Below are 22,111 nucleotides of genomic sequence, written 5' to 3'. Positions count from 1 at the left end.
TACACTGCCTTCCTGGCACCCTGAACCTCACACAACTCATGAAAGATAAAATATGCAGCAAAGGCAACATTCTTAACCTCATCGTCGCCACCCTGCCAACCCTACAAAACAAACCTCCTCTCCCACTTGAATGGTCAAACCATCTAGCAATCCTCTTTGACTTTCAGCACCCCCACCCCCTGTCAAGCTCTTCCCACAGAAACCCAGCCAACCAGGCTTCCGATTATTTAAGAACTTACCAGTGGAATCCCTCATGGAAGATCTGAAAAACCTTTGACTCACCAGGGACAAACAACCACAAACCAACCTGGGCTCTTCGTGAAGCTTTCATATCCATCCTAACTTTCAAGATCAACCACCTTGCCCCTGTGAAACAAACCACCCTCATGGCCAAAATCTCTTCACTCTGGTACACCTAAGGGGTCCATCTCAACAAACGAACCAACGAAAAACAAGAAAAGATCTAGCACCAGTCCCATGATGCTTCTGACCTCACACTACTCAAAGATCTCCATTCAATCTACAGATAATGGTTCATCACGGCCAAGTCCACCTATTAACAGAACATCAAAGTCAAAGCTGAAAGTGAAAGCAAACTCCTAGTCAAGTCCATCAAGCACTGCATATATGCTCTTACCATCCCTACCATAATGTACTCCATTGAAAAGGCCACCACCATCATTAAGATCAACAAGATCAGCCAGTAAATAGATACCATTTGTACAGCTAACATCCGACATGTCCCATCATGTAAAGTCGGTACATCCTGGATAGCATTAAAAACACTCTCCATGGAAGACTTGATTGCTACCATAGCATCCATCAAGTCCACTCCATACTCAGACAACACCCTCCCAGACATCACCCACAAGTCCTTACCTACAGAAGCACTTCACCCCTTCCTGACATTATGAACATCCCCCTAACTCAAGGCATCTTCCTTTCATGTTCCTTCCCAGACCAGAATGCCCAGTTGTGGAATTCTCTTTCCCGGGACCTGAGACTGGTGAACAATCTGTTCACTTTCAGGAAAACCCTCAAAGCCACAATTTTCAAGTAGTGACACAGGAGCTCTATGACCGCTCTCCTTACACCATCCCTTCTCTTTTTGTTGTCTTTGGGTGCATGTGGGCCCTGATGCCTGCGGGCTCCCGGCACACTACAAATAAATAAATAAATAAATAAACCTCATAACGAAAGAGGTCCTCCCACATAGGAAACCAATGTTAGATCTGATGACTTTACCAACTACCACACCATCACCCTTCATCCCTGAATTGATGATGCCCTCAAAATCGTCTACAATGGATATCCCTGCCTCCTTGTTCTCCTTGAACTCTTGGCATTGTTCGATACAGTAGACAACCTAGCTCTCGCTGCACGGGGATCAGTAAGACAGGCTGTTCGACAATGGCTAAAGCCTTACATCGCTACCACCATCAGTTCATCCAAATGGATGCTTCCATATCTCTCATTCTAACCAATACCTGTGGAGTACTGAAAAGATCCATCCTCTCCCTGATTATCTTCAACCTGTACATGGAATCTTGTGCTTCCCTCCTGGTCATGAATAACTTTCACATCCACTGATTTGATGATGACATGCAGCTGTACCTCATTGTCTCCTCCATCAAAAACATCCACAAACTTAAGGCCTGCTTCACACTAACCCAGTCCTGGATGTCCGGCTCCTACCTAAAAATCAACCTATTCAAGACCAAATTCCTAATTCTCACCAGTAACACGGAACATCCAGACATGGCTCTCTGCCATGAACCTCAAGGACTTCACACCCCAGCTGACCACTTGTGCCAAGTCCTTTGGGTCCTACTTCGACAGATACATCTCCTTCAAGACACAGATAGCTAAAAAGATGCAATCAGCATGGTACCAACTCTCCTGCCTGAATACAATCAGGCCTTTCCTCTCAGCAAGGAACTTCAAATCCACTGTCAAAGCCCTCATCCTCTCCCAGCTGGATGGTGGCAGTGCTCTTATGGATGGCCTCCCAAATAATTCTACCCTAGCTCCCCTGAGACGTTCCTACATACTATGCTGCACATGTGCCATGAAAGAACTCTACAAATTCAACCACACCAGCCCTCATTAAACTGTGCTGACTCACACTGCATGAACCCATCACATTCAAATCCTGCTGCATTATCTACAAGACTGCCATTCTCAAGCCTCCCAGCTGCCTTGCCAAGAAGTCCAGGATCTCATGAGGACAGCACTCCAATAAAAGCTGGGATTTGAGAAAACTAGCACAATGCCGCTGTAGGAAGGAAATGACTTCTCTGTCTGTGTCTCCAGACTCTGGAACCTCCTTCCCATCAATATCACACTGAACCCCATCCTTCCGCAAATCAGAAAGAAGCTCCAGACCTTTCTCTTCAAGGACTTCCACCCCCTCATCATCTAGACCTTCACCACTGCTGTTTCTCCAGACCAGAGCCTGGGGGCCGTTATCCGCCCTCCTCCCCTTGTAACATATTTTCCCCATGGCTGGCTGGTGCAAGTTTTCACCCTATCCTGTAGATCCCCCCTGCTGTCTTCCTCTACTCCTTCTGCTGCCGCTAGTGTACCCTCTTCTGTGTTAACCCCGACTTGCTTCAACTTTTACTTGCCGCCAGCTCACTGTTGCCTATGTTTCTGGGTTGTGACCCCTACCCTTCATCGCTTGGTCCATGCTCCTATGCTATACCTCTAGTTACCAAACCCCCCTTCCTGTACTTACCTCTATTATTCTACAAAGCACTACATTGCTTTCTCAAGCTTAGTTTGTGCTCAACAAATACCCCAAAAATCTAATAATAATAATAATAATAATAATAATAATAATAATAATAATAATAATAACAACACTATAGGATCATTCGAGTTATAATTAAAAAAAACATCTGGGGAGTTGCAGGTTGCAGACCCCTGCAGGTGGAACCAAGAGGACTAAAATGAAAGCTACAAAGCATTATTATGTAGCCAGAAGAAACAAGGCTGTTGATGTTGTAGTAGGGCATATGCAGGCTCGGACTGGCCTATATGGCAAACGGGCAATGCCCGAACCAAAAAGGCAAAATGCTAGTGTGGGCGAGTTTGTTTGGTCAAACTGGCCCACTTTTCTGGCCCATGTGGGCCAGTTTGATAAGTTACTTCACCATGCGGCTAGTAGTTTTGACCAGTGTTGCTGAAAACATATTCATTAAAATGCACAATTCTATCACATTTTATCAAAACCCTCCCCCTTATGTACTACTCAAACAGTCTGTCACAAAAAGAATGAATTGCCATTTGCAACTCTGAGCCTCTTTTTCATTGGTGCACAAGACAATTTTGTGCCCCAGTCCGGCCCTGGGTATATGGCTTGCACCTCGTGGTTCCTCATGGGCAGAGCTTGCAGGATAACTACGCTGGCATCTTCCACTTCCAGATCTGGCAATTTGGTGAGTGGGTGGACATGGTGGTGGATGACCTTTTTGCTGCCCGTGAAGGATGGCAAGTTGGTTTTTGTTCACCGTGCAGAGGGCACGGATTTCTGGAGTGCCTAGTTGGAGAAGGCATATTCCAAGGTGAATGGCAGCTATGAAGCCCTTTAAGGTGGAAGCACTTCAGAGAGGTTTGAGGACTTCACCAGAGGAATAACTGAGTGGTTCCATCTAACAAAGCCCCCAGGGGACCTATTCAAGGTCATCCTCAAAGCCTTGAAGCCGGGGTCGCTAATGGGCTGCTCCATTGATATAACTTGTATCTGAGATCAGGAAGCTGTGGCCTTCAAGAAACTTGTCAAAGGCCATGCTTACTCTGTCACCAGCACAAAAGAGGTGAACTACAAAGGCCAGAATATGAACCTGATTCAGATCCGTAACCCATGGGGAGAGTGTAGAATGGACCGGGCCCTTGAGTGACAGCTCTTCAGAATGGAGTTCCATAGACCCCTCCAATGAAATGACCTACAGAACAAAATGGAGGATGGTGAATTTATGATAGCGTAGAAGGATTTTCTGCGGGAGTTCACCCGGCTCCAGATTTGTAACCTTACCCCAGATGCACTTAAGGTAAGGCATTTTCACAAGTGGAATACTGCGCATTATTATGGAGGTTGGTGGCGGGGAAGCACGGCTGGTGGCTGCAGAAATTACCCAGTCACATTCTGGATCAACCCTCAGTTCAAGTTCAAGCTAGAGGAAGTGGATGACGATGATGATTACGGGAATGTGATAAGGGTCTGGGCCCTCTTCCCGCTCCCACCTGTCAGGCTAAGAACCTCGGGGTCATCTTCAACTCCACATTCACCTTCTCTTCTCACATCTCTGACATCTCTAAGAAGTCAGACTACCAGCCGAACCTCCTCAGAGGTATTCTTCCTTTCCTCTCCTTCCCCCAGAAGCTCATTGTATCCAGAGCTCTGGTTCTCTCTAGACTGGACTACTGCAACAGCCTCCTTCTAAATCTGCCTGCCTCTACTCTCTGTCCTCTAAAACTCATCCAGAACAGGACTGCAAGAATTGTACTTGGCCTCAAGCCCAGGGATTGTACCTCTCCAGCCCTGAAATCTCTCAATTGGCACCCATTGGCAGCAAGGATCAAGTTCAGGACTCTCTGCATAGTCCACAAGGCCTTCTGGTGCCTGGGACCACAACTCCTCCTACTTTCTCATCGGATGTATCTTCCATCTCGAACAATCTTTGGTCCTCCACCTCCAACTCTTTGAGGGTCAGTCGCTTCTCCAAGCAACAAGTTGGGGGCTGATCTCTTTCTTTTGCTGGTACCTCCCTCTGAAACAACCTCCCTGCCTCTCTGAAACTTGAGCAGAACCATTTCCGTTTCCGGAAGCACCTCAAGACCTTCCTTTTTGCTTCTGCCTTCTCTCTTCCTCTCCCCTGCTTATCTCTTGTCTGATACTGCACTGGTCACCTGGCAACCCTCTGAATTCGGGCCCAGGTCCCTGCCCTCCCAGATGAACTCCTGCACTGCCTCCTGGAAACCCCTGCAGTTGTGGTCTTTATCTGAAACCCTACAGTCCCCTTACCTGCACTTCTTGAGAGCTATTGTCTGCACTTGTAACACCTGCACTTGTGATCCCGTGTCTGGCACTTGCCCATCCTCATCCCCCGCCACTTCTTCTGCCCCCTCTCCCCTGCACTTGCGCGATCTCAATGTCACTAGGCCTAGTAAGATCATTGTTTTTGTCCTCCCTCGGTTTCCCCTCCCTTGCATAGTTGCGCCTTGAAACACTTGTGTATAGGCGCGGTATAAATGCCACATCATATCATACCATATCATTCAGGGTCGGACAGGGCCATACAATTGTCTCGGGCACCAATGAGAAAGTGGCCTACAGTTGCAAATGGCAATTCATTCCTTTTGTGACAGACCGTTTCAATAGTACCGAAGGGAGAGGTTTTTGATGAAATGTGATGCACATTTAAAATTTTAAAGAATATTAATTCAGCGACACTGGTCAAAACTACTAGACACATACTTAAATAACTCATCAAACTGGCCCACATTGGATAAAACACGGGCCCACTTTGACCAAAAAACTGGCCCACGTCAGCATTTTGCGTTTTTGGTTCGGCCTTGGGCCTCTGGCCCTACAGGCCAGTCCGAGCAGGTTTGCATTCGAAACGGAGAGCGCTGTAAGCGGGTGTTGCCTCCTTCGAGGGCTCTATTAGGGTAATTAAAGTAGGGACTGGCGTGTGGTTGGTAGATGGAAGGCAGTGCAGCATGGAAAGGATTTCACCGGTCTGCAAGGACGGCATCATAATGCATTTGGAGGTGGTGGAGGGTGCATTTTCTACAATGTACACGTCGGCTCCGCCCCGTCACTGCAGCGTCATAGTGATGAGTTTAGTTATGCCAATAACACATGTCGTTTTTTTTTCTCTGTGTGAAGGAGGTTCTGTTGCCTGATGTAGGAGGGAGATGTCGGTGCAGCGGTGCAGCCCTTTACGAGCCGGGGCCCAGGCCTGATGCTCTGTTCCTGCAGGCTACCCATGACCTAAATAAATAAACACATAACAACAGGAAATGTCAAACCGTTTTTTGGGTGCGTGGCTGACATTTGAAGGTGGCCAAATTGCGGCATTGGCTGCATAGAAGCGGGTTGATCTTTGCTAAAGTGTTTCAGTGACCGAATGCCCCTTTATTCGTGCTTGCACAGACTGCTTCAGTGGTGGAGATGTAAGGTCAGGCCTGACCCTCCTTGGTGGCATTTGCAAAGTGGGTGGGGGGGGGCCGTACTGGCACTTATGCCGCAACTTTGAAGGCTTTTATGGGTTACATGGTTTTAGAAAACGAAGGTTATGCACTGAGTCACAAGCAGAGTGGTCATGATATTTACCGACCGACCCTAAATTGCCCGACCGGCTGGGAAAAGTGAGTCACATACCGGATTGACTCTGCCCCCACCCCATAACATTCAGAGGTACTCGCGGCTATTAAATATCCATCATTGCTTGCAGGCCAGTTCGCCTTTGATCCTGAATCCCCGTGTCATGTCTCTTGCTTGCATAGAAGCCTGCTAGTGGGAGAACTCAGTGGGTCAATGCATCAGCTGCAGATACTAGTCTGAAACGAGAAGCTCACAAATTTGCATCTTGAAGAAGGTGCCTAAGGAATCTAGGGCTTGATTCATGAAAGTGTTTTATAATAACGCAATCCCATAGGAAAACGTTCCATGAATCAGGCCCCTAATATGTTTAGGGGAATAAGAAAAAGAAAGAGCTGGGGAAGGAGAACGCAAAGGAGAAAAGAAGAAGCAACTGTTTGAAATCCTGACGGTAGACTAATGGAATGGGTCCTTTCAATTGCAGGACAGTTTCCCTTCCTCTGCCATCAGCATCTGTATAACCCCACAGAACGCACAATTCAAAGGGGTTATTGTTCTGCGTGGTTCCAGTGCTGTGTGGCGCTATGCCCCTCGGCGGCATCGTAAGAGCTGCGCAGAAGGAGTTTATAAATGAAAGACTTTTCATAACTTGCAAATGAAGAAATGCTGATGTTGTGCCGCGGCAGAGGGAAGCATCCATCGTCCTGTCTGTAGCGGCTTGCGATGCCAGAACTGTGCAAAGGAGGGCCCGGGGACGATGGGTAGGGAGAGGAGGCGCTGGAGTAAGAAGTAAACACTGCCGACAGAGGCATCAGTGGGGCGGGGGGCTTTTCTAGCATGTGCCCAAATTCACTAATTTAGTGACCGAGCGAGTGAATGGGTGAGCAGCCAAAACTAGCACCCAATTCACCATGTTCTCTCAGACGGGTTTTCAGGATATCTGTTATGATGGCACCCCAGCGTGTGATGATGCGGCCAGGGTTCCAGATTCCAGTGCAACAGTTGGTGGGTCTCTAGTGTGGCCATGCCCACGGGGTCCGTCAAAGAATTAACTTACCTTAACCCACTTACCTGTCCACCGTCCCTACTTCACTGGCAACGAGTTGGCGCACCCCGCAGACCCACGTGCAGAATCGTAACTAGTGGTGGACCTCTGTCGGAGGATATCAGCGGGCAGCAACCACCCGAGGCCTTGATCAAATACAGAGGCCCCAATTAAGGCGAGGCGTGCAGGAGGGGATGGCAGTGACTTCCCAATTACCGAGACTGTCCTGTTTGAGGGTCGGCACACACGCGCGTGGCTCACAGAGCTGCTGGAGTAAGTTGCTTGCCACAGGTTAGAGGAAAGGACCCACTGCCATGAGGGAACATGGTGGCTATTTTAGGTTGCCAGGCAACGGCAGTGCAACAAATGCTGAATAGAGCAGCATCTCCTTCATCGCAGTACTTTGCACTGAAATTAAAGCATTTGGTGGAGGTATTGCTGGATTAGTAATACACAAGGAGAATTGCTAGCACACAGTGTGCATCAGCCATGAAGAGCGCAGGAGTGCCGCAGACAGAGAAGAGAAGATGAAAAGAAAAAGTAAATAAAGGAGGAAGTTGTTTGTTCAGCAACATGTTTCTCCATATACAGGTGACATGCAGCAGAAAAATGCCAGGCTCCCACCAGCATTGCTAGCGACTCCTGGTGAACCACCAGTACTGTGGGACGTGTGGGTAGACGCCTTTAAAGTCTACTTGAAGGTGGCTGGGTGGGCAAAATACAATGATGGCCAGAAGGAAGTGGCCATTTTGAACTGCTTTTGCACAGAGGAGCTCAGAGTTTTTAGACATTTGCCTGGTGAGGAAGTGCACATTCCTGGTGTTGAGAGGGAGAGGCAGTAGTGAGCTTATATGAGACTGCTGTCATGAAATTGGTGTCACATTTTGGCAAAAGGCACAAAGTAGTGCTCGAACGCTATAATTTCTTTTACAGGGTGCAATGCATGGGGGAGTTCATTGACACATAAGTCACAGCCTTGCAGAAGCTCGTATCTACATGTAAATTTACCAGCTTACAAGAGGAGTATATTAGAGACCAGATAATGATGAAGACGAGTAACGCCAAGGTCAGAGAAAGGTTGTGGATTGACCGGGATCCTCCTCTGGACAAGGTAATAGAGATCACAGGGACATTGAGGAGTCCTGCACAAGTGTACAAGCCGTCACTGAGAAAGCAGACAAACCGTCACAAGGCGAGTCAGTACAAGTCGTATTGACCACCAACAAGGGCGGCAGTGACACTAGGGCTATGGCCAAAATGCCTGCCCAAGAGATGGACTGACACCCTAACAAACATAGAAGATTGGCACCCAACAACGTCCTGCTCAGGGAGTAGAATGTTGGTGTTGTAATAACAAAGGGCATTCGTTTAGGATGTGCAGGGTGAATGGTGAGACAAGAGGAAATGTATAGATGAGGCAAACTGTCAGAATGGAGAGGTGGAGGGAGCTGCCAGTAATGTTGGGAGTATGCACGTGTTGTTGGTGCCAGTAATGTTGGGGGTGATGGGATGGAGAAAAATACATTTTTCTAATCAAGTACAGTACAATATGTGGCCTCAGTGGGTATCTTACAAAGGATTCTATCCATATTTCGGAACTACTGTGAACACTACCTCCACAATGATATTCAAATGGCAGCGATCAGTATATATTGCACCCTGTTTCAGCTTTATGTGAACAGCCCCTATGTTTTTCAATAAACCTACATCTTGGGGGTTACTGGTCCACAAGGTGCTGGGTACCTTTGCCATGTCTTCCTGTAAGTGAGGGGGTACTTGTCTAGCAATAAGTGTAGTGTGTGGTATTTCTCTGTGCTGCACCATGGCATGACAAGGGATATATATTTAAAAAATAATGTATCAATCATTGTCAACATCTTTGGACAACTCCTCACCAGACAACCCCCTTAAAGGCTTGGTGGGATCTAAACACAAAATGGTATGCCACTCACCTCCTTCCTTCAGTCCCTAACAATATTACTTGCTGACTCTAGATCTAGTGTGAGGATGGTACCTGTGGCATGTTCTTAAGGGACTGCTGGCCCAAAAAGAAATCTCCAATGGCACTCTCCACCTTTTGGCTTTCATTCCTGGCACCCATCCCACCGACACTGTTGCTCCACACAGGAACAAATCTGTATGTATTGGCATCGCTCTGGTAGCGGTATCACTATAAAGTGCTTATATTATTGAAGCAGCTGTAGCATAATATATTCCTGGGTTTGAGCATACTACACCATACTCAGCAAATGCTTTAATCATGCTTAGTTTGCTCAGGTGATCCTTACCAAGCAGACCAAGTATGGTATATTTTAAAATTAATAACACAGCTACCACCTCTTGGTGGGTTAGTCTTCTGTAAATGGAACCAACATCATTGCCCCAGCGAACTCCTGTGTGTTTATTACTTTTCTTGATAAGACAAAGTGCCCTTCCTTAATACAGGACATTGTAGCTCATGTGTCTACCATGAAGGTGAATGTTTTGCTACCTATCCTCACACCTACCTGGGGTTCCTCTTCCAGGTCGGCAGAGACTGTCGACTGGGCACGTCAGGGTTCTCTGTGGGCTGTCCTATTGGTGATAGGTGGTCCACCCCGTAAGTGGAAAAACGCTTGGTTAGGCTCTACTGAAGCTAGGTTTTGGAGGCGCATCCTGAAAGTGCCTAATGCAATTACAGTCTTAGTCATTTGATATTAGCTGGGAATTCTCTCTTTAGGTCCCTGGGTATGGGGGAGACTTTTATCTCTGTTTCGGAAGATGATTAGTCTGGTCCCTAATTCTTTGTATGATGAGATGGGCAATCTTTTGAACTATAATAGAGGAGTTGATAGGACCAATATGTTTATGGTTGAAATATGTGGGAAATTTGAATGGATACTGTATGATCCGTCTTTGGACAGGGAGACACTTATCAAGAACCCAGATCAACTGAAAAAGGCACTATTTGACAGAGATTTGATTGAGACTTTGGATAGATTCAATGCTTATCCTTCCATGATCCACTTATCCCAGGAACACAAAAACAAGGGGTCATTTCAGGCCTCACGCTGCAGTTCCCAAAACAATGGTGTCAGTCTGTTCTACTGAAATTACAATGGAATTTACTACCGATGGGGGAAGTTTTATTGAGAAGAAGCGTAATTAAAGTAGCTGATACCAGGTGTAGATTCTGTCATGAACTAGACCCAATTGAAACATTTAATATTGTATTGTAAGGTATTGGATACTCAGAGAATGTTCTTTTATGGTGACATTTTTATGCACAATAAATTGGTTAAATGGACAATCCCTGTGGGTTCGGTGTTTAAATATACAGAATACTTCTGATGGATTAGCAGTAGCCACATTTGTGAAAACACTTAACTTATATCTTAGATGAGAAATTACTAGGTACATGAATTATAGATTTTAGATATGTTTTTTAAGATACGTGAAGTGTTATATGTGACCTCTTTTGGGATATGTAAACTTTTGTAAGGGATTTTTAGGTATACTATTTGTGCTACAAATTTTAACTGTATGCTTTAAGGGTGAACGTTTTATGAATTCTGAGTGTTTTTATTTTTTTACATGGATTGCTTTTTTTTATCTGTCATAAAGGTTTTTTTGTTAACCATATACAATAAGAAAATTTAAAAAATGATACTTCCAATCATCCTCGCTCCAGTGTAATGGGTTACTTCACCATTAGGCAGAAGGTCTTTGTTCCAGGGATGAGATGGCTGATGTGGGGCTTGCTGCTGAATATACACTGGTGTGGTATTTGGGCCTGGGTTCTGCATTTGCTGATGTGGAAGTGTTGAATACTGATACTGTGGCGGTTGTCCAGAGTTAGGTGCTTTTGGGTCATTATCTTTGATGGCGGTTGATATGTAAGCGCAAACACAGGTTCACTAGGATAGGCGAAGAAATCCTAAGAAAATACTGGTCTACTCCTACACTTTCGAGCAAAGTGTCCTGACCTGCTGCAGGTCCAGCACAGACCCAGTTCCCCAAGCCTCAGCCTCATCGCCTCAACACCACCTTCTTGTTCTCCCTGGAAACCTCGTCTTCCCCTATGATATCCTCCCACATCCCTTCTGTTGTCCGGGTACCAAGGGCAATCACCCATCCATTCTGGTGCTTATCTTGTGTCCCAATGCCCCAAAGGGGTGCTGGAATCAGCGCTCCTTCTACATTTAACTTTGACAACTTCTTCTGTACTAAATTCACATCAGCCTTCAGCATTTGCTCCACTGTTGCTTTTTCTTTCTCCTGCCTCCTCCTAAAATGATGCACTATGATCACCTGAATCTCAGCCCAACCCTTTGCTTCAATCTCTACTTCCTTATCTAAATCATTCTTCACATCCTCGGGGTGTCCCTTCCATAGCATATGACCACATATTGCTATATTTTTGTCCCATGGCTCCCCTGTCTCTGCCCTCCACATTTCTTGCATCTGTGGTATGTATACAACATGGGGTCTCCATCTAGCTTCATGGTATAACACATAATCAAATTGATAGTTGGTGTGTCTGGGTATGCTGACCTTAACACATTCCATCATGATTGTCATTAATGATCTGAATCCCTGGGTACCCAGCTTCCTCCATATGTCATCTGCCTGTTCTAACACTTTTCATGTCCCCCACTGCCAAAGTAATCCCTGCAGTCTGTTTTCCTAATACATAAATCCATTTACCTGCCCCCGCTGTCCATGTGTGGCCAGCGCACATATTGTGCCCTCCCATGTCCCTTGTGTAGTAACGGAAACCATCTCCCCACTGTTTAACCTTTTTGGTTCTCCCTAATCTCCTACCTTTTGCTACAGCCATTCTACCTGGTTGTGTCCTAAGAGTTGGCCCCAATAGGCTCTCTACCCTTGGTGTTGGTACTGATGGTATCTCACCCTTCTGATTTTCCCCCTGATCCTACTGTGAAGGCTGCTCATCTTCCTCCTGTGCAACCTGCATCTCTGGAAGTTCTAGTCAAGTCATAATCCACACTGATGGCATGCAATGGAATTTCTGGATGCCCCCCAGCATTGGGGTTATCTTCACTCTTACCTACCTGCACATCCCTAATCACTATACTATCAATTCAAAACAGAATATCACCTGATCTCCATTCATCTGCACCTATCGTCACTTTCCTCCCCTCCCCCTGCTCTTGTGCTGCTCACCCAAGCTCGGTCTCTGTCCTGTGGAGTGCTGTTTCTAATTCTCTGTGTGTCCTATTTTCAACTTCCATAACCAATGGGTCTCGTGTAGCGTTAGTCACTGAGTCGTGTTTGACATTTGCACTAACAGCAGCAGCTTTCTACCATGGAGCAGATTGTGGTATAACCTGATGTGGGTTACAAAGGGAAACAACTGTTTGGTGGGGTGCTCGGAGATAACACTAAGGGTTACCAGACATTTGGTCAAAAAAAATTGGTCGACCAGACAAATGGTCGAACCAATTTGGTCGAAAACCAAATGGTTGAATTTTTTAATTTTTTTATTTTAACCCTTTTTTTTATTTTTTTGGGGGGTCCCCCCCAACCCCCTTTTTTTCTCTAAAAACCCCTTTTTTTACAAAACGAAAACCCAAAAAATAAATATATAAATAAAAAAAAAAATTCGACCATTTGGTTTTCGACCAAATTGCGTCAACCAAATTGCAGTCGACCAGTTTTTTTTCGACCAATTGACTGGACACCAACACTAAGTGTGGGTATTACCTCCTTTTGTCTTTTTGCTCCTCTGGGACATCTTCTAAATCCTCAACCATTCTCCAGAGTTTGAGGATACCCTGCCTACTTCTCAACGTTCTCCCTTTATACTTTGCAGCTAGATATGTATACATATGTCTCAACACATCCCTGTTATTTGAGTTTTCTTCGGGCCATGGCTCGTACATTCCCCCTTTTGTATCTGCGACCCACTCACAATGGTATTTGAAAATCTTTTCCTAGTATAGCAGAAGCACATAACACATATACTCGAGTGGGGTACTAAAAACTCTTCCCTTTTCTCTCCTTACCATAAATACTTATTTCTCAGATAGCCAATCCAGCGGCACTGTTCTACCCCATCCTCCCAATGTTGAGCACATTCCCCATGCCTCCTCACCCAAACCACACACACATTGTCCCTTCCCGCTCTCACACACAATCGCCACACACACACCTTTTCGCACACCTAGGCAACCCTTGCACCATGCCACAACAATTCTATAACTCCACTTGTACGATCTGAATGTCACAATACCTAGTAGGACCATTTTTTTTTGTCATCCCTGTTCCTCCCACCTCTTGTCTTGTTGTCCCTTGAAACACATTGTGTATAGGTGCATTATAAATACCCAATCCATTAAAATATACATATTAAACCACAATTAATATCAAAAACATCATAAAAGATAAAAACACAAATAAAAATACACTTATTTATATGATGGTTTAGACCCTTCCTCTGTCTCCTTGCCTCAAGATGAGGGAATTTGCCCTCCTCATGCCCCCTTGTGCCGAGCGGAGGAATACCTGGCCCTCTTTAATGGACCACTACTCTACTTGCATTGCTACCTTCTTTCTTGTACGAGGGGCTAACTTTTGCCCTGTGTCTCTCCTTGTGCACTACTTCTGTCTTTATACCAGTATACCTCACGACCTTGGGCAATCATCATTAGAATGGCTCCTGCTACAAGAAGGTAATATAGGAGCATTCAAAGAATTCATACTTATTCTACTCACCTTCATCTCTACAGATTCATATTTCACATATGACAATGAATATTATCTCCAGGTATCAGGCACCGCAATGGGGGCCATTATGGCACCCCTATATGCTAACGCATTTATGTATCATTTTGAGACAGAACACATCCTCGAAAAAAAACTAATGGAAAGACAAATTGAAAGTATGGTTACGATATATAGACAATGGTTTTGGGATATGCAAAGACACCAGAGAATCACTGAATGAATTCCTCACATACATTAACAACATCGATGCACTCATACAATTTACTGCAGAGATTGGCAATCCCAATCTTCATTACCTGGACATTGAAGTGAATGTAAACCAACAGCGCATCACTACCTCATTATATACTAAACTGACAGACAGGAACAATTTATTACACCGTATGAGTTTCCACCCCCAGAACCCATTGTGCAACTTACCATATGGCCAAATGCTACGCCTCAAGAGGGTTATCAGTGACCAGGATGAACTAGACCAAGGATTGAATAAACTACAAAATAAATTACAATCTTGTGAATATAGCAACGATGAATTAGATCAAGCATCAGCAAAAGTTGCAATCAAGACCCCAGCAAGCACACTAGAAAAAAAAAAATGAAGAGAGAAGCACCGATGATCGTTCATGTGTCCAGGTTCTCAACCTAAAGCACTCAGATCAAGAGATGTATTACTGAACATGGGCCCATTCTTACCAGTGATGAAAGAACAAAACAGTTATTCCAGACAAGACCAGTTTTTGCTTACCAACGTACAACCAATTTAGGAGATCTCCTAGTCAATACTAGAGATAACAGACGCATACCTCAGAAACATAAACAACAAGGCACGTACCCATGCTTGAACTGCAGCAATTGCAATAACGTAATCAAGGGTAATGTTGTCTCGCATCCACATACCGGCAAAAAGATCCAACTCAGATATTTTGGGACATGCAACACGGAGAACAGCATCTACTGCATACGCTGCCCATGCGGCTTATGCTATGTAGTCAAAACTGGACGCAAACTAAAAACTTGCATGAATGAACACAAGTCATGCGTATGTAACAAGAACTTAAATTCAGCGGTTGCTAGACATTTCAACCAAAAGAATCACAATGCCGCAATATTGAGATTCCAAATATAAGAAGTACTGGACAACTCACAACCAGTTACTGATCCCAAAAAAAGAAGACAACAAAGAGAAGCGTACTGGATCGACCAATTGGATACAGTATCGCCCAGAGGAATGAACAAATAATTCAATCTGAACTGTTTTTTATGATTTATTATGCTTTTTATGTTCTATCTTGCATTTTCTCTTTTATGACTTTTTCTTCACCATTTACGCCTTAGATGTGTAACTTTGATTTGGGTGTTAACGTTGAAATTTATTCTTCACCACCATAGACTTTGTTTTTTTGTTGTGCAAAAGCGACATTTACCATACATTATACCATATTTTAGGAATGAGCTACAGGCATCATTAGACCACACCCACATAGAGTGACCACCCCCCTTCACTTGCACTTCCCGAACCATAGGATGCATCTACATGCTTCACATCATTTTTCATAGAGGCAATACTCTCTAGGATATGCCACATCTTTCCTATGTCATCTTTATCACCTCACTTTAAAACATGACTCAGACCATCCAAGCCCATTAAACACATTAAACACAACAGTTTCTTGCTTAACACTATTTTAGTGGCCATAACATACAGTATTGCTATAACACGCACAGTTCATTTTTGTGCATTTCTATGCATCTTTATGTTTTTACGCTATGGTTTCAGCACTAGATAGAATTCAATACTTATACATTGCAGCAACAGTTTGTATGATATTTCACAGTCTTCTATGGCATGGTATCAATTTTGATTATTTTTCTGACCTAATATGACTCGTGGTTATCCTGAGTCCAGATTGTATAACATACTGGCAACATTACAGGTTTTGACCGATGCACCTTTTTCAGTGACAATAACATTTATTTGCTCTCATATCCGCTATCATTATAGCAGTATAAGCAACAAATTAAATCCGGAATTTACACAAATGCCCCTTCCAAGATGGCCGCTAACACATGGAGAGCCCTCCATGTTGTTAGTGGAAGTTACCTTGACAATCAAAGCCTCGCCTCGCGTTTACTTAGTTAATAAGGGTCACAAGTGGCGGCGATGAGCTCACGATCGGCAGTACTCCCTGCAGAGGTAAGACATACGAACAGACACTGCCAATTAAATAATAACTCTGTGTTATTTGCAGGTCTACGACACGTACGCTCTTGGCTGTACCATGGCATACTATTTGTATGCTCGAAATATGTATGTAGCGAACCGCGTTTTCTACGCAAACTCTATCAGGTTAGATTTCTTTTCGGAACACACTCAGTTCCTAATAATTATGCATGCTCACAACGGAACACACAGTTTAACACTGCAGGTGAATGAATAACCGCGCAATAAGCTAGCATATGCAAAGTGGGAATGTCACGCTGGTTTTATCCAGCTATTGCCCTAATAGCACGCCACCTTTAAGTATACTTGAAGGCACTGTTTAGACCCCAGGTGGTGATTATATAACAGATGTAGACACAAATCTAACATAGAAATACCCTGACACAATTTTGATAATGTGATAAGGCATAATACATTGAAAATGCGAACACAATGCATGTGGCAGATACTATGCTTATGACATTTTTTTATCCCTCTCTTTTGTCTGTGTTATGTCACTGTATGTTCTACCATTATGTATGTGGGTACCCTGTCAATGATTTAATGATTTCAATACTTGGAATGCGTACAAAAACACTAACATTTGATTGGTACCTATATGATGTGTAATTTTGATGGAATTTGATTAGATAAGGCCCTGACGAAGGATCACATAATCCGAAATGCATTGGCCATCGATCGATGTTTGCTCATGAAATGCATCAGCAAACCACTTCTAAACATCTAAATAACTAAATTAAAACCAAAATGTTACTACCAAATACAAAGAGACTTGAGAAATAATTAAAAACATTCCTTGAGACTACTTAAGTATCCCAATGGGATATAAGGGTGTGCGGCCCACACCGAAGGCAAATTAGCCTAGGTCTTTTCTCTCAAGAAGCTCATTGCTTCCCGTCAAATCTGATTTCTTATCTATTTTTCAATTCTTTTGTGATCAAAAGAGCATTGTTCCTTCTGTATATAAATAAATAAATCAATATATCTTCTCGTTTATCACTTTTATACTACTTAGGACACCCTCTTTCCTCTCGTTGGAGGAGTATTCTCTGGACACTATTATAAAACCAATATAGCTCCACATTGTCTTCTCTCTCCACACACTCACAAACACTCAACTTCACACTTCTCCTCCTCCTGTTAATTTTACCCGCAAAGGTGCACTTACGCCTATGCACTGTCTCAAGCACCGCCAATGTGGGGTCCCCTTCAATTTGTCAGCAGAGCTGGATGTAGTGCCGCGCTCCAAGAAACAGGCAGGCCTTCTGGCAACAGAGCGCCTGCAAACCTCTCAAGACATGCACGTGGGACTGGTCACTGCAGACGGGTTCAGCAATCCAATATGCAAGATCCCCCGGCCTCACAGAGAGTCTGGGATCACGTCAGGGTCACCAGTTTAGTTGGGTGAATGACCCACTACCCAAACAATAGAAACAATCCCAAAGAGGTCAAATAATCGATGCACCGTTTGCAAGGAAAACAGTGTTTTATTTTATGCAAAAGTATCAGACGGTCCCATAGAACTGAACCAATATGGAGCTTGCCCCACCCAAAGAAGTTACATCTTTTATAGCGGAAAAATGCAAATTAACAAAACTATGCATAATCAAGATTACAACATGATCCCACATTCCCCATTGGCTAACACCTATACACATTCTAATTATCCCCTTTAGCCCATTACCCTATTGGTCACACATTATCTAAAACACATTCGCCTAGACACATGACCTACTACATTGTCACCGGGCATTGATTAACTGGCAGGTACATTGTAGTAAAATATTCTTGACCATCATGTGATGTACAAACCTCTGTCAGATCCTGATCAAAGTTTGAGTAGCGAGGTCAACTCTTACAATGTCCTCCTCATTATACCAGACACTGTAACATGCACAAACAGCTCCCTAAACTTGTAGATACATTTATTGGCATCACCTCTGTTACTCACATCCCAAATTATCGTACAGACTTAGCCTGTCCCCCCCCTTAGCTCTCTGGGAACCCATGTGCCCAATGATGACATGATCAGGGCACCACGCTTATGGTTGAATTTCACATATTTATTGATCCCTAAAGCTTGGCACATGTAGTTCAAATAGGATGTCCGCTCTTCAGGTGATGGCAGGATTACTCTAAATCTTCACCAGGCCTCTTGGCATTACAGAACCCCATGTCCTGCTCACATGAATTCAACCATCAAAAGGCGCATCACTATCATTCCTTCCTGGATCCAACATTCCTTTCCCAGCTCCTCTGAACTCTGCAGCTGGACTCAACTGATATCAACACAGTACAACTGCCTGTGGCCTTGACAGTATAACTTCTTCTGGGGGAAGGAAAGAGGACTTGTCTCAGGAACAACTGGACAGAGCCTCAGCTCCACATTAGACCTGTTTCTTATACTTCCACAAACACATCCCGCAAGGTGCCCTAAAATCCAACATCGCAGAACTCCTGCTAACCTAGCCTCCAGACTTTTCCTTTTTTATGCATTTATTAATTTATTGTGCATTTGTAAGGCACTTATACCTCAAGTAAATTGTGTTTCAAAGCGACCACAGAGCAACAGGGAGGGATCATGGGAAAGAAAGCAAATAGAACAGTGAAAGATAGAGGTACAGCTATTGGCCTTTTCAGCTTACAGAACATGCAAGTGCAGAGAGAGAAAAGGGATGAGGAAGTGCTAGGTGTGCCAAAGAGAGAAGTTGTTGAAAGTAAGTAGAATTAAGTGACTTGGTGAAAGTCGTCACCTGCCAATAAATAAGTGCAGACCTTTGTGGCATAGGCCAGTGGGCGCCAAGGCAAGTACTGGGAGTGGGCAGAGGTTGAAGGTGATTGGGTGTGGGAGGCCAGGACCTCGGAGGACACATACGGGCCAAGGTCGCCAATCTCAGCAACAGTGGGGTTTAGCAGAGGAGTGAGGAAGGCAAGGAGGAGGTGAAAAGGAAGGTCTTAATGAGCTTCTGAAATTTGAGGAGATCCAGCTAAAGACAAAGTGGAAGGGGTAGGCTGTTCCATAGTAAGGAGCCTGGAGAGGAAAGAGATTGGTCACCGGCTCGCGGTTTAGCTTAGCGCTTGACACGCAGAGAGTTGGTGCTTGAGCAACATAGGTATCTGCAGGGAGATTATTTAGTGAGTGCCAGTTGTAGATAGCGTGGCCTGGCCCCATACAGCCTTCTGGATGATGCAGAGGGATTTTAATTTGATCCTTGCAGCAACCGGAAGCCAGTGGAGAGATTTTAGGGCTGGAGAGATGCGGTCCCTGGGCTTGAAGCCAAGGATAAGTCTTCCAGCACTTCCCTGACTCCATCTCATATGCCTACCTATGTCAGCTACCTACTCACACATCCCTTAAAACATAACACGATACACTGCCACTTAATGCAAAATACATCACCCTATCTTTAACCTCTGCAAGTACAGTGTGAACACATTGTTGCTCTTTCTGTATGCCTAGATGGTGTTTCTAATATGTATCAAAACTAACTACAAAATGGGTACATGCACATTCTGCCATGCCCAAAGATAACTGCTAACACTCGGCCACCTTCTAATATATTTTTTGCAGTCTAAATCTCTTTGCCTACCTGGGATGTTGCACTTGCATCCTTACACTCTCTGTGCTTTCCATTTGTCCTTTTCTGTTTTCTATTGCTCTCTCTGCCGTTGCTCTGTTAATCTGTCTCCTTTGGGTTGTATGTTCTTTCCCTCTCTGTCTCGATTTCAATTGCCCTGTTATCAAGGGATTATGGGCCATTACACGATAGCAGAAGCTGGGCACAATCAGGGTATGTGCCACTTGGGGAGAAACGCAGCAGTATTCAAATGTAGACACTTGAACACAAGCGTTAGATAGTGTCGCTGCTGGAAGGTGAAATGAATGGGGAAAGATACACACAAATACAGGGTCTGCTGGAAAGAGGTGGGCGTGGGTGAGCGAGAGCTAAAGTTGAGGAAACTCTTTGCTGGTCCTCCGCATGTTCCCGGTGACTGACCAGGAAAGTGCTTGAAGGAGCGGTTCATCGAGCTGTATAAGTGATGAGTGGCTTGTTCGTTGATGTGAATTCTCCGCTGCTCTGCCAGAAGCAGGGTATCCGGGAGAAGCAAACACAGTCTCGCAGTTGACAGCTCTCTTAGCTGCTGTCTGTGTGGAATCATTTACAACGCACGCAATTTCATCGCAATGCAAACTGCTCGTCCGCTGTTCTTACCCGCTGTCATGCCTCTGGCCGCGCCACCGGGAACGTTGTCTGTGCAGAGGACTCTCAAAGCACAAAACAGAGTGTCACTGAATCTTAATGTGGGTATTAATCTACAAATGCCTATTGGCAGTGCAGGAAATGGAAATGATTTACTGTGGGATCGATCCCACCAGTGATGGTGGAGGGGAGGGGGGAGAATCTCCGAACATTAATCATGAACACCTGGAAAATAACCCAATGCCATTTTGCTGGCAAAGTATACAAGGTAGAAACCTTATATATTTAAAAACCTGTTCTTAAACATGTTCTGCAGAGTACAATATTAACAAGTCATTTTCCAGGCCTCTTGATGATATGCTCGAGTGATCTTTTAAGTGCACTAAGCCCATTAGCTAATTGAAGCCTATCGCTGGATCCGAGGAGACATTTTTTGACAGTTCCTGGATATGGGAAAATCCAGACGCAGCCCAGCAGTGCTCATTGGCCTGAGCTTTGAAGGTCCATCAAGGGGAGATTACAGGCGGTAGTTGGTGGGGGTCGGGGTAAGAAAGGTAAGCAGAAAGCAATATACCGAAGAGCATCAGGGGGGACGATGCGGTCAAAGTGGGTGGCAGAAAAATAATTTCTTTAGTGTTCCCACCATACCACAATACTCTGCTAGCTGTCTAGTTTGCAAGGGGGACAATTATTTCTTAGACTTATTTTTTTATTTTTTTAAAGTTCACATAAATTACATTCATATAAAATAATAGTCATAAACTAGAAAATGAGTTAAATCTTAAAATCTTAAATGCATCTAAATCATTTAGAAAAACCACACACATTATAATTGCCCACTGTTGTTTCAGCAACACAGATGGCCGCATAAATATTATTTTCCTAAAAATGTTACAGTCTTTATCCATTGGGTGTTTGATCTATCAATCATAATTCATGTCCATTCTGTAGTTCCTGTCAAAAACATTGATTATGTTTCCATAGTCTACATTGGACCAGGTTCTTTTCTCTTTACACATTGGAAACCAGGCTCCAACAGAATTAGCAACACACATTCCATCCATCTCCTTTGTTCTTCTCACAGCTTCCAGCTCTCTAGCGAATCAGCAAGCTTGGAATAGAGGCGCTGAAGGTTGTTGGAGCTGGTGGGGGGACCCTGGGGTTATTTTTGGAGCTGGTGTGGGGCGGGTTCTAGGAGTTATTTTCAAGAAAATGGGAGGAGCCCCGGGGTATTTTATGGGAGCAGGTGGTGGTCCTGGGATTGTCCATTTCACCCCTGGATGAGACCCTCTTTCTCGTTGCTTCTTTCCCTCTCTGCTCGGTGCTGCTTTTTTCTATGCTGCTTTCACTGATTATGCTCTGATTATTCCCTCGCTGTGCACTGACTGACACAGGGCCCTTATTCTTGCAGTTTCCAACCAGCTGAGCTGATGGAGAAGATCCAGGCCATTGCACAGAATGTCTCAGAGATAGCGCTGAAGGTGGATCGCATCTTGAGGAACAGCCACCTGAATGAGAAAGGTAAGAAACTCATGCCCCAAAGCATCCAGCGGGGACAAAGATCTAGGCTAGAGTTTGGGGAACAT

At 44.5% G+C, this 22,111-nt stretch overlaps 1 protein-coding gene and 1 pseudogene across 1 annotated transcript in view; both read left to right on the top strand.

The window, feature by feature from the left end:
* Positions 1-22,111, top strand: part of MGAT5B (alpha-1,6-mannosylglycoprotein 6-beta-N-acetylglucosaminyltransferase B) — a 1,313,368-nt gene that overhangs the window by 740,990 nt on the left and 550,267 nt on the right. Inside the window, exon 4 of the mRNA XM_069654653.1 lies at positions 21,937-22,046. Coding sequence (XP_069510754.1) covers positions 21,937-22,046 — 110 coding nt within the window. The remainder of the gene's footprint in view (positions 1-21,936; positions 22,047-22,111) is intronic.
* On the top strand, positions 1,603-21,624 carry LOC138582592 (calpain-1 catalytic subunit-like; annotated as a pseudogene).

This window comes from Ambystoma mexicanum, chromosome 3q, assembly GCF_040938575.1.
Source record: "Ambystoma mexicanum isolate Mex_15411 chromosome 3q, UKY_AmexF1_1, whole genome shotgun sequence".
Taxonomy (NCBI): Eukaryota; Metazoa; Chordata; class Amphibia; order Caudata; family Ambystomatidae; genus Ambystoma; species Ambystoma mexicanum.
Note: the sequence above shows the minus strand (reverse complement) of the source record. Positions and strands in the feature narration are given on the sequence as shown.